The 13,109-nt window shown below is 40.7% G+C and overlaps 1 protein-coding gene across 2 annotated transcripts in view; it reads right to left on the bottom strand.

The window, feature by feature from the left end:
• Nucleotides 1-1,014: 1,014 nt before the first annotated feature.
• Nucleotides 1,015-13,109, bottom strand: part of LOC138607479 (protein unc-13 homolog C-like) — an 86,462-nt gene continuing 74,367 nt past the window's right edge. For both annotated transcript variants that reach the window (XM_069680206.1, XM_069680135.1), the window contains 4 exons: nucleotides 9,407-9,554; nucleotides 6,553-6,645; nucleotides 4,168-4,327; nucleotides 1,015-2,615 (listed from right to left, as the gene is read on the bottom strand). In XM_069680206.1, the coding sequence (XP_069536307.1) occupies nucleotides 2,330-2,615; nucleotides 4,168-4,327; nucleotides 6,553-6,645; nucleotides 9,407-9,554 (687 nt within the window). In that variant the 3' untranslated portion in view covers nucleotides 1,015-2,329. The remainder of the gene's footprint in view (nucleotides 2,616-4,167; nucleotides 4,328-6,552; nucleotides 6,646-9,406; nucleotides 9,555-13,109) is intronic.

The following is a 13,109-nucleotide window of genomic DNA, read 5'->3' on the forward strand; positions in this document are numbered from 1 at the left end:
TAAATACTTTTTAATGGTGCAAACTGTGCTTAATATTGTATGCTTTCAGCCTCCTGGGGAGTACATCTGGATTTGTGAACAAAACGTAAAAAAAGAGCCTTTTCATGTCGATGAGTTTGAAATGAAAAGAGTGGGTGTGGAAAGAAGCGAGTGTACCAGACTTCTGTAGCAAATGCTTCTCATCTCTGCTTGAGGCTTCCTACATTAGCCACTACTAGCGTAACGCTCCAGGATCTCTGATCTGACTGTTTGTGGTTGGGGCAAGTTGCATTGTGGGTAATGGAGGCGTCAGGTTTTGATCCAGGGTTGTCGTGCTGGTTTTCATCAATAAACACACAGATCTGAAAACCAGAAAAAATTATACTTTCAAATTCATAGCTTTTTTTTTATACAAGCATTGATCAGTTTTGGACCACTGTCATAGTATGATCACTTATGCTACCCCAACCCAGGCAGATTAAACCTGACAGACCTGCACGTAACCTCTGCAAACAAGCGGCTCCCCAGAAGTCGATGATTTCTCTTCATTTTCGAATCCTCGGAACCTGAAATCCATCCACCCATTACCTATACCGCTTGTCCTGTTCAGGGTCGCGGCAGGGCTGGAGCCTATCCCAGCTGTCATTGGACAAAAGGCGGGGTTACACCCTGGACTGATCGCCAGTTAATCAAAGGGCTGACACACAGAGACAGACAACCATGTACACTCGAACCTACGGGCAATTTTAGAGTCACCAATGAACCTAACGAGCATGTCTTTGGACTGTGGGAGGAAGCCAGAGTACCCGGAGGGAACCCACGCATGCACGGGGAGAACATGCAAACTCCACACAGAAAGGCGTCGTCGAACGAGGAACCTTCTAGCTGTGAGGCAACAGCGCTAACCACTGCACCACCGTGCGTCCCGCAATCTGAAGCTTGCATTATAAATACGATCAAAAAGGGGAAAGGTTAAAGGGATGATTACTGGAGAGTTGTTCAAAATGAACCAGATGTTTTAACACATTTGCACATACTTTATGCACATTGAAGAAAAGTAGACTTTTGTACAATATCTCACTAAATATATTTACATGACATACAATTCGCCATCAGTGCAATACATAGGAATGTTGCATATTTACCAAATGTTAGACTCTTTCCTTTATGAAGAAAAATAATTCCAATGAGCTGATAGAACTGATGTGTAAAGTAACATGTGCAACTTTCATATTGTTTAACAGCTTCACAGGAAATAAAAAAAATAAAATCTTAGTACCACCCTATCAATAATCAAATATTTAGCATTGAAAAAGTAATTGATCACATGTACATATATATCTTCATACATGTAATGGATTGCTTTTGTACAAATATTTTATATAACTTTGGCAGTTTATCAGGAACAAAGTTATCGGAAAATATGAAACAATATCAAACTGTAAGCAATGTCATGTAAGCTTGCCTTCCAAAGCTCTTGTTCACAGTGGTCATTCAGAAAGGCTGGAAGCTGATGGCCCAAAAGAAAGAACAAAAAGCCAAAGAAAAAAGAAAACATTTCCATCCTTTCTGCTAAGACTGTTAGCACTGGAGGCTGTCGTCATTGTTGTCATGGTTATAAAATTACAAACACCTATGAAGGTTTACATAGCAGTCATCGCCATTTAAAAAAACATGGTCTATTTTCAGGTCGACTTAAAATACAAACAGTTTGAAGGCAAGGGGACAGGACCCTGCTCGGTGGTCACTGTGGAATCATGGGAGAGACATGACCGAGAAGAGGACATGCACAACAGTGCTGTGTGGAAGAACGTGAAGCCAAAAAACGAGGGTGCAAAATGAAAGACTTTGCAACAATCAAAACGCCACACGGTCAGAAAATGACTTACACCGGACAAAATAATCGAGCAAATTTCAAACATACTAAGTTCACCATAATTCATATACGTTGGTTTGTTCTTTTTTTCACTGGTTTGGCACTTTATTGGAACAAATCTCTGTTCAAAAAGACTAAATGTTGTACAAAAGGTATTTCATGTCTCCTTAACATAACCTGTAGAATATAGTACTTAATAGTAAGCATACGGTAAGTAAACACTTGTACATACTGTAGTTTTAAAATGAACATTCCAACAGATGTTTTACGCACATGCACAAAAACAAACAAACAAACACAACTCTCTCTCTCTCTCTCTCTGACTTGCTGCTTTGCCACATTTGGGCCTCCTGCGCTTCTCTTTGGACAATCTCTTTCTCCAGCTTCTATCCAGTAAGAACAACTGTTGCTACTGCTCTCTGTATCTCATTTAAGACAACACAACTTTTTTTAGTACTGCATGTTTGCTCCACATTACGACACTTCCTCCGTCGAGCGTGTGTCTGTCTTGAGACGCACAAACTCTTTGGCCACCTCATCGTTGGTCCTTTGAGAGAGTATCCTCATGATGGTGAGGCCAGTTTCGTCCATGGAGACGCTCTTCATCAGGGGGTAGCAGGCGGAGCAGCTGCCCGTGTCCGCCAGCTCTCGGAGCTGGATGACTGTCATGCCGATGATGCGGTCCTCCCTGGCAAAGCAGTAGTCCTTGACTGAGACGTGCAGCTCGTAGGCCTCCGGACCATGTTCGTTACTCAGAACACTGGAAGATACAAGAGATGAGAAGGTCAGACTGAAGAGATCATGTATGTTTAAGGATGCAAATAACCAATGTGTCAATCCACTGTACTTATATTCAACTTGTGAGAAGGACAACAGTGGAAGAGCAGCGGAGGAGCAGCCCCGCCTACTCCCCGTACAAAGTATCCAGAGCCGTATAGACAGAGAGTGGTGTCAGTGGAGGTTCAATATGCTCCATGATCCGCCATTGCGATGTCACAACTCTCTCTCTATGTGGCTCTGAAAGTACCGTCACTCACTCAGTCAGTCAGTCAGTCACTTACAGACCCGTGTGTAGGGCTGACCCCGGCGGTCAGCCAAAAAGTATTCAAAAGGGGTGAAAAAAGAACAAGTCACTCTGCAAAAACATTCTTTTAACAGGCTGAAGCAGACACATGAGGTTTATTACTCAGCTGTTTACTAACCTGTTTTAGATGTATCTATGTTTTAAGCATTTTCGCTTCTGAAATAATCAATTGAATTAAACTTCTGGATGCAAAAATTGCCAGAAGAATGCCTTGTGTTTTGTTTTACTTTTGTATTTCTGTGTTCGCCACCAAAGAGCAGCTATAACACATTATATTAAAACTTCAGCAGTCTTTTTTTCTCTCTAATAAATATGTGTTTAATCACGTCATGACAGTTAAGATACTGTCCAGTAAGTTGTGAGTCACTTAAAAGTATACTAATCTGACTTTTATGTACTTTATTTAGTTCAAACTTAAAGCAAAGCCCAAAGTGTCACAACAGTGAAAACAGCTCTCTGGACACTGACACTCAGCTTTGTTTGCAGCTGAATAAAACCTGTCGGCTTGAGACTCCGGCTGAGAGATGATTCCCAAGCAAAAAGCCACCTTATTATATGTGCAGCTGTGAAGAGACAATCCAATCATGTTTTTTCGAGGGAAGTGAATGTTTCCTTTCAAATGAGCCATTATTCTGAAACAGTGTTTTATTAGGATGTTTTCTAATTATCTTCAGCAGCTAAATGGCCTCTTAAAATTCAAATGACAAAACCAGCAGCAGCTTCTTTATGAAGAGAATCCTGCACTGATCACGCTGCTGCAGCTACAACTCAGCCTGAAAACACTTCAGCTCTGATGTTGGTTGGCTCTGCTCCGAGAGCGGCTGTGTCAGAGAGGGGACAAACCTATAGCTCTGCTGAAGCAGTCACTCGACTTCCCTCACGAGTTTCAATGCAATGAGCAGAAGTGCTGTAAAGTAATTTCACTCTATTTACTGCTCAGAACAGTTGGGAGGATTTGGGCAGTACAGTATTAAAGGGTATTATGTGCTGCTATATAAAGGTTGCTGCAGCTTCTTTTATAGTGTGCAGATGGCATAATGAATACTAGTCTGAAGGTACAGCAGCATGTAAGGTGCAAAATGCTAGACATTAATTTGAAGGTTGAATGCAGGACGGTAAAATGCAAAGTAATAATAATTAAAATAATGTATGTGCTTCAAATCAGGCTCAGACCTGCTCCTGTGCTCTTCAGCTCTGTAATTAACAATCGTGGAAAACAATGACTCACTATTGGAATGTTTCATTGTACTTTGGTGACCAGTTGTTATTCTTGGTCTTGGTGCTGAATTTGCGCTTCTTGTCAGCCAGGTGGGGTCCCACGGCGTTGACCTCCACAAACGGCCGGAACATGGCATTGGTTTGCCAGGTGAGGTTGTTCACTGCGACCACTGAGAAATGCAGAGACAATAAGCATCAGGGGCATTGAAGACAAAGCTTAGGAGAAGTATAAACCGCTGCAAACATGAAGGCTTTGTCAGAATAAAAAGAAGTTTTCTGCCCCCATTTTCTACTTTTGGAAGCATTTTTATCTTATTCCCACAGATAACAGGCTAAATGTAGAAAATGTCATATTATGCTGAGATACTGTCACAGCCAGTACAACAGAGCTTGATAGCAGAAACATTTCCACTTATCTGGAACATTAACTGTAAACATCTTTGGATGTCAGTGCCAACAAATCAAACTGCGAGAGTTTATTTGCAGATGATTTTGTTCAGACATAACTCTACCATGAGGGAGACAGGGACACTGAAGGACTGGCACGGTGTCTTCTGCAGACCGTAACATATTCCCAGAGAGCAGCCACAGAAGCTGAATATTAATTTTTGTGTTTGTTATTTTCTTACATTCTGTTCTGTGGTAGTTGCCAAGGTAATTCTGGGAACTGTAGAAAACCACAGACAGAAACGTACAAGTGCAAAAAAATAAATATTAAAGATATAGCTATACTGCAGCTCTTCATCAGGATTTTTCTTTGATAGAAACATCAATACATGATCGCCATAGTAACCGGCAATCACATGGTCATGTTATTGCTGTGGGCTGATTGCAGCTGATTGCCAGCTGTAGTGTGTACAGTGCTACAGCAGGGGCTGATATCACTGCAGCTGTGGGTCCATTTCTGGTGCTGACGTATGGGAAACAAAGATCAGTAAGCACAGGTTTACAGAAATGGAAATTATTTACACAAGGCAATTAAATCATCAGCACATTTGTTCTCTTTTTCTTGCACGACACAGAGCTAAACATTAAACACCATTAAGCACTTCATTCATTCATTATTATTTTAAAGTCTGTGTAATATTTAGTGCTAATCTTGCACAGACAAGTATGACCTCTGACCTGCTGAGGGGCTAAGGGAAATACCAGGGAATCATAATAGTAGTTAGGATTCTTTTGAAAATAATCGCCAAAATTTGATGGCAATCCATTTGACTATTAACCTATTTGTGGTACTACAGGATGGGCCAGTCAGTTATTAGGATCCGTCGTCTCCCATCGGCTATAGTGTGACGACGATGTAGCCAACATGCCGGGTGTGTAGCCAGCTGTTAGCAATAAACGACTTCCAGTCAAGACTTCCTTTTCCACGTGCTGCATCGTTAACAGAAAAAGAACCCATTTTTCTTGTGATTTACTTTAATTAATGGGTTCTACTTTTGCCGAAATTTCAACATCATGATGCAGATTTGTAAAAAGTAAAAACTCAAGCTTTGTCAGGTCTGTCCTCAAGAGGAGAAGAAAACTACTTTTAAAATGCTCGTTTGTTGTACGGAGGTCAGATCGATCATTTCTGATGCATTCAAGGAAGTCGGGAAATCTAAACGCTGAACGGCTTTCATGACACTGCGTCAGGGAATTTATCTCAAGTTGAATTTTGCTGTTAGCATGCAGATGTCAGTTTATAGAGATCAATAAGAAGCTAAATCATGGTCAGATAGCTGCTGATGGGAGCCTGGATGTCATTACGGCGCCACCTGCTTTTGCTCTCCACACTGACTTCTTTTCCTGCATATGCCGCTGCCTGCTGATATGTGATTGGTCAATATGACTTGGACTACAAGCGTACTACAGACCAGAAACCAGAAGACTTGCCGTCCCTGAAATCCACGTCGCTGCCTACAGAGTCTACGTTTCTCTGTAGAATCTGTAGATAGAGATTAAGATTCATCCAGTGGGGAGCATGCATGTCTGTGCTATCTTTCTCAGCAGCCCATCCAAAGGTTGATGAGACATTTAAGTCTGAACCAAAGTGATGGAGCTACCAACAGATCAACGTTGCCATCCATAAAACTTTGCAAGCACAGCTTATAAAAATGCAGATGTTTCAGATCTATAAATCCCTAGCTTTAGGCTAAGTCCTAACTTTTTTTATAGCCTTGGCAAGAATAGAAAATAAACCCTAAACCCAAGATGTGTTTGTGATTTTATATACAGTGCTTCAAATTACTATTTAATTCTTTTTTGATTCTCTAGGCGGGCTCGAGCACTTTACAACAACGCTGCTGATTATGGCACAGTTCAGATGACCACAACGAGCAGTCTTTTGTCGGTGTGATACATGTAAATAACAAAATCACGAACAGCACGTCTGAGCAAAGGGAAATCTCACCCTTCACGCTGACTTTGTGCTCTCCTGTGCCAGGGTGAGAGATGAGATTCACTTGCATCGACACCTCCCCCACCGACCCGTTGGATGACTGACCTGGACACACACCAAAACAACAACAGGAGAATTGGAAAGAGGCATAATAAAAAATCAGAGAGGATGGAGGAGGGGCAGAGCGGGAGCGAAATAGAGAGATCAGGAACACGAGAGAGAGAGAGAGAGAGGATGAAAGGACTGAATCCAAAACTGTGGGTGCAGCTTTTTTTGTAGATGAGGCATCCAAAAATTGATCCAAAGAGCGGCATGTAAACACCTTTCTGTGTGTCAAAGCTAAAATATGAAGAACGAGGAAAACAGTAGGGGAGGAGACTTGATTTCACCCCCAGCAGCAGCACAGTCAGGGTTTCCTTTAGCTTGAGGCGAAACAAGAACAACAAAAAGAAAGAAAAAAGACACATAAAGTAATCTGCCTGGTTTGAAGGCCATGAAGGAGGGAGATGCTGCAAAGGGATTCAGCAAATAAATAAAGTTCTACGCAATGAAATGATCAAACTGCTCCACTCGACAGAAACACAAACACAACATCAGATTTGACTCCATGCAGGCAAGTGGAAATAAAAAACAAACGACGCATCTCAGAAAGGAAGTATAGAGGGGACAACAGTGAACTGAAACAAAATGTCACAGAGGAAATAGCTTTTGGGCATCACACCCTGCACGGTTACGTCAGCGTTACACTTTCAATCACACAGACACACGTTGTTGCCAGGAAACAATTTGAATTGATTGCCGACCATGTGTCTCACTTTGCCTGCTGCAGGGAGTCCTGTCTCTAATCACGGCCTTGGTTCTCGCCCAGCTCGGGACAAACAGATGTTGAACAATGTGCCGGTGTGGCTGATGAACGGGCATGTTGATCCAATAGATAATCAATATGTGCCAAACATGCAGTGCCCATTATAGCTGGTAATGAAGAAACAAGCAGCCTGATTTATTGTAATGATGCCCTGAGAGGACGGGGGAGGGACACCAAAACACTGCTGCTGCACAATTAAGCCCTGGACTTGTGGGAAATTAACGGAGCAACGCCAAAGCACATTTACTTCAGCTATCGGCAGAAATTATGTAATAAATGAAACGATTTTGTGTTCTTGTTGGATTTAGAGGCGAGACCCTGCTACCTGGCACCTTCATGAAATAATAAACAGGCAGGTACACGGCACGCAGAGGAACAGGCAGCGTGACGGACACGTGAGAGCAGACGGTGAGTAAGATAAATGGTACATATGGTACCAAGAGATAAAGGAGAAAGAGATAAAACAAAGGTGACAGTGAGAAGACAACAAAAGGAAGTCACAGATGAGAGCGGTATTAATTGCAGCTTAGCTAACAACATTTTTGCCACTCACAGTACCAAGACGCTATCAACAGAAAAATAAACAGAAAGCTGTGAAATATGCACATTCGATTACTCTTGAGAAAGATGTGTTTATTTGTGTTGTTACTGTATTTCCATTGAAGCATAAAACAGCTCCCCAACCTTGCTACCAAACAGAAAGACACGCTTGGCAGGAACAGACCAGCGCATGTCGTGGTCTAAATGTGTCACTGCCAGAGCACAGGGGTCGGTGATTAATGAATCTGTGTCCACTGAGCTTCATCAAGCATCAGCACATCCTCACACTGTTTACTGACCTAATGCACATCAACCACCTCACTACATCCACTTACAGACATCACATTCCACTGCCTCAGATAGAGAGCGACAACATGGTGTGAACTCAGAGGGCGGTGGGAGGAGGGATGTGATGAGGGAGAAAGAGGAAGAATGCAACAAGCTATCTGAAAATAGCACACAGTGAAACGCTGCGCGTCTAAGCCCATCTGCCAGTCAGTGAGAGCGAGAGCGCTGGTTGGGACTGTCGGCTGCCTGGCTGAATAGCTTTCTCCCGATGCCATCCTGTTTCCTGCCGCCTGCCTATGCTGCGTTCTGCAAGGCTGAGCACACAGAGACAACCAGGAGCTTAAAGCTTCACCGCCCCACCGGACTGAATTCCCTCTCGAATCTCTCCGGACACCTGAAGGTATTTCCGCCTTGTTGCAGAGAGACGGGGTAAGAAAGTTCCATGTGGAGATGGATGAATGAGACAACAACACATGAAAGTGGGTCACTGATGACAGAGAGAAATATGAGAGAGAGAGAGGGAGCACAGGAGGGAATATTTACACTGAACATACTGTGTATCTATATATGTTGTGACAGTGTTCAGGGATTTCTAATGAGAGAGAGAGAGCATGGCAGCATAGAGGGTAAGGGGTGATAACTTTGCTTATTTGTCAACAGTGAAAGAGGCCGATGACATTTAGCAAATGTACGCCATTACAGCAATGTACCATGCACATATGAGCCGAGAAAATATCAGGTGACGGAGGGATCCTGAGGACACACATACTGTAAGTAAAAGAAGCAAACACTGATGGGCGAACAGAACAATGTGGAGTTTAATTGTAAATACCAGTAGCAGCAGGATGGGATTTAGTGCTAATAAAGCTGCAGAGGTGTAATGGAAAAAATATACTGGGATACAATAAGCGGTTTAATTAGAATATGTTTACTAAATAGTGTCTGGAGAAGGTACTAAAGCGCGGCTGCACAATAGTATCCACAAGCTGTGCTTTTTCACACCTTTGTAGACACTTTTACAGTCTGAGCATCTTTTAGCATCACTTAGTTAATCCTTGCCTTTAAAGCACATTTCTTTTAGTTTTTATGGGCAAACAAAACAGCTCTCTGCCACAAACATGTTTTAGTTCATGAATGATGAAGTACTTGTCCTGGCCTCTGCGCGCTCCTTACCTTGAGAGGTTTGGGTGCATATATATTTCTTGATCAAGGCATCTGTAGGTTGAGTGTAAAGGCTGAGAGCATATTTGAGGGACTTCATGTCGGGGCTCTTTTCCAGGAAGGTTTTCTTCAGCCCGTTTCCTCCAGCATGGAAGTATTGCTGCAGAGGAAATAAAAGAGAGAGCAGCTCATGTTAACAGTTTGAAAGGTGAACAAAAACCTTGGAATAACTCTGAACATGATGGCATCCTTTTAAGATGCAGCAGCAGGTACAAAAGGCCGAGAGGCTACTCCAGGTTTACATTGACAGGATGCATTTTAAAGGGAGGGCTAACACGTAAAGACATCAGAATAAAGGTTGTAGTAATAGTCACTTTAGAAGCTAATTACAATGCATTTGAATCTGGAGCTTAAGCTTGGATTTTTAATGCACATTTAAGAAATAGATCTCTTAACCCTGACATTCTTTATTTTCCTGTGCCTGTTGTAGCTCTTATATATATATAGTATATATATAGTGTAAAATACGGTCGTACAGGAACAAAAGAGAATTTGCAACTTGTTTGTTGCAAGGGCATAGTTTTCATTGTAACACTGGTGGGGACAACAATTTTTTATTAAAAATATTTCTGGCATTATTTGAAATATGATTATTCATGTCATTATATCTCTTAGTAGTCTCAGAGTAGTTTGGTTGACAGAGAGTGAGGACAGAACTACTTCTCTGCTTCTTCTGCACCTTCCCTGCATTATGAAGGAATTATAAATTCACAAATTATTACTGTTCATCATTGCTTGAAACTGAAGAGAGGAAATAACTTTAGTATATGAACTCCAATCTCTACTAACTTGTATTTGTAGCAGTACATTGGTTTGATCCTTTATTTTATCCATTCATTATAATGGGTAAACGTAACTTTTGATATGCCACACTTTGATGAGGTGTTTTCATTTAAAATATCCCACTGTAACCACAGACATTGGGGCAGCAATATTAATTAACATTGGTATGTATAATATGTAAAAGAACTGCACTCCCTCAGGGACAGAGAGACAGAGAGAGAGAGAGCGCATGCATATAGGCAGCACAGACGTGGTGTAAAAAGTGGTCATTTGAGCATGAGACACATTGTTCCTCGGTTTAAATTTCAGTTTAGTGAAGTTATTTAACTGTAGATTGGAGTCCTCGTTTATAATAACAGACAGAGTCTCATTTGCACAACTCCTCTGCAGGTTGAAAGTGCAACAGTTACGCGTATCATATATTCTTTTTGGTCAAAATTAATGGAAGGGACAATTCAGTAATTTCTGTATATTCATATGGACGTGTCCCTACCATCCCTGCCCAATTATACACCCTTGGTTTGTTTTATATTAGTGTTTGGTCTGTTGACGCACACTAATCTCAACCCCCCCTAAAATAACAGTAGATATAAACTGTTGTTTACTTACTAGGATACATCTGAGTGAAATCATTTTCATCAAGCATAATATGATGTCTCTATATAAGGTGCTGGTAAACATTTTTGGACATGTGTGACTGACTCAGCTCAGTAGGAGGCACAATTTTCTGCTTCACTTACAACTTATGAATCACAAAATTTCACCAACACGTGCTTCTCATGAACTATACATAATCTGGCACGAGGGGGTGAGTCATGTGTGGAGTTAATCAAGACACACTCTAAATTGGGAACTGCATATTATGAATCCAGACTACAGGGAGCACTAAATGGGTTTTATAAATGAATTGCAACACTAAGTGAAGGTAGTGTTTGGGCTAAGTTAAGTTAAGGTAATGAACTTTCATGTTGTAGTAATACGTTAATTCAAATTAGACTTGCCTGTCTAATCACCTCACTATAGCGTTAAAGCTAATACAAGGAATGGATATAAGGTCTAGGACAGTGTGGCTACATGGTTGCAGATGCCAAGAGTGTTACGTTTGGCAGTGATGCTGCACTCCATCTGGTAATAAGAGCAGCCGACCCAGAATCACCTCACATTGTTAAAAAAATATCACCCTGCCCCCGGCCAAATTACCTGCCAGACTGCCATCAAACACGTCTTCTTTCATGACTCATTTCCTCTTTTCTTTTTAACTTTCCTTGTGTACTTGCCATATTTCTTTCATTTCATTTCTTTTTTCTTTTACCCTTTCTTTATTAGTTTCCCAAGAAACAAACAATATTTATAATAATCGCAATACACACAGACAGTGGAGGCAAATAACAATGACCTACCTAAAATAAAAATACATTCAAAATTAAATAAAATGAAATAAATTAAAAAGGGATAAACAATAATAAAAATAAATACTAAAGTTCCTCTTACAGCTAATAATCCCGGGTGAAAACATTGAGGTTTCCCTCATTTGCAATGATGACGAGAAAATGACACAATTAAAACAACCAAAAACACAACACTTAATAAAAACAATTGCAAGCTGAAGTGAAGTGAGATCATCGCCTTCATTTGTCTGCGAGTAAGTAATTCCACATGTTTGGAGCAGAAAAACTAAAGGCAGAGGTTCAGAGTAAACGCGAGGGACTTGAAGCATAAGACAGTCAGTAGATGGAGTTTTGTAGGTTCCAGTGGTACAGTTCAGCATGGATGATATGTAGGGAAGTGAATGTCCAATAAGGGATTTATAGATAAAAATAAACAAGTGTTTGTCACGCCTCTGTGTTAGAGACCAACCAACTTTGTTATACAGAATACAATGAGTATTGTAAGGATCTCCAGTAATGAATCTAAGAGCACAGGGATAAACTGAGTCCAGGGATTTGAGAGTAGAAGCAGCAGCGTGTCTGCAGATTATATCGGCATAATCTGACAAAAAGACTGATTCAATTATATCAATAATCTCTAAATTCACTCTACTGAAGTCTGTACGTTCCAGATATTCAATAAAAGTGCCCCATACTTTTAAAAAAGGCTCTTGTTTTCCCTTAATAGAATAAGTCATTTTTTCTAAGGATGTACATGCAGATAGCTCCTTTAGACATTTACCTATATTTGGTGTATTTACATTTTTCCATTAAAACTGCTATAATCTGTTTTGCCTGAAGCAAACATAGATTTAAAAAGATTTGCTCCTTCTTCCTTATTTTTGTTCTTCTCTATAACACGTGGAGCATCTAATGGAGATTGTAAGGTGCCCTTCGTAAGTTATCACTTGGATGAAGTGCTTTTTCTGTTCAGGGGATCAATATGTGGAATGCCTTACCTGCAGAGCTCAAACTGGACCCTGACTGGGAGCATTTTAAACTCAACCTGAAACAGTTTTTGAAGAGGGCTCAGTCTTGTAGTCATGTATGATTTTATTGTAGGATTGTATTTTGTATCCTGTATTGTTATATCTGTTTTTATGGTTGAGTCTGTTTTAAACTGTCTGTTGTGCATTTGTTGTTGATTTTATGTATTTTAAAGGCCCATCTAGGGACGGGCATGGCAAATTAGCAAAGGCTATAAATGCTGTAGTGTGTGGCATCGGTTTACTTGCTTCATACTTGTCCCTGTACAATTAAACATTAAATAAATAAATTAACAACCTAATAAAAAAACATTGAACTCTAAAATTAACTGAACTGATCATGTTTTTTTTTTAAAATCTTATAACACTCCCAAACACAGTGGAAAAAAGTTCCCTCAGATTGTCCACATCTAAAACACAAATCTGGGATATGACTATTAAATTCATTTAGCTTGTCTT

This window comes from Semicossyphus pulcher, unplaced genomic scaffold, assembly GCF_022749685.1.
Source record: "Semicossyphus pulcher isolate SPU_LCO1_2020_fin unplaced genomic scaffold, fSemPul1.0.p SCAF_1, whole genome shotgun sequence".
Classification (NCBI taxonomy): domain Eukaryota; kingdom Metazoa; phylum Chordata; class Actinopteri; order Labriformes; family Labridae; genus Semicossyphus; species Semicossyphus pulcher.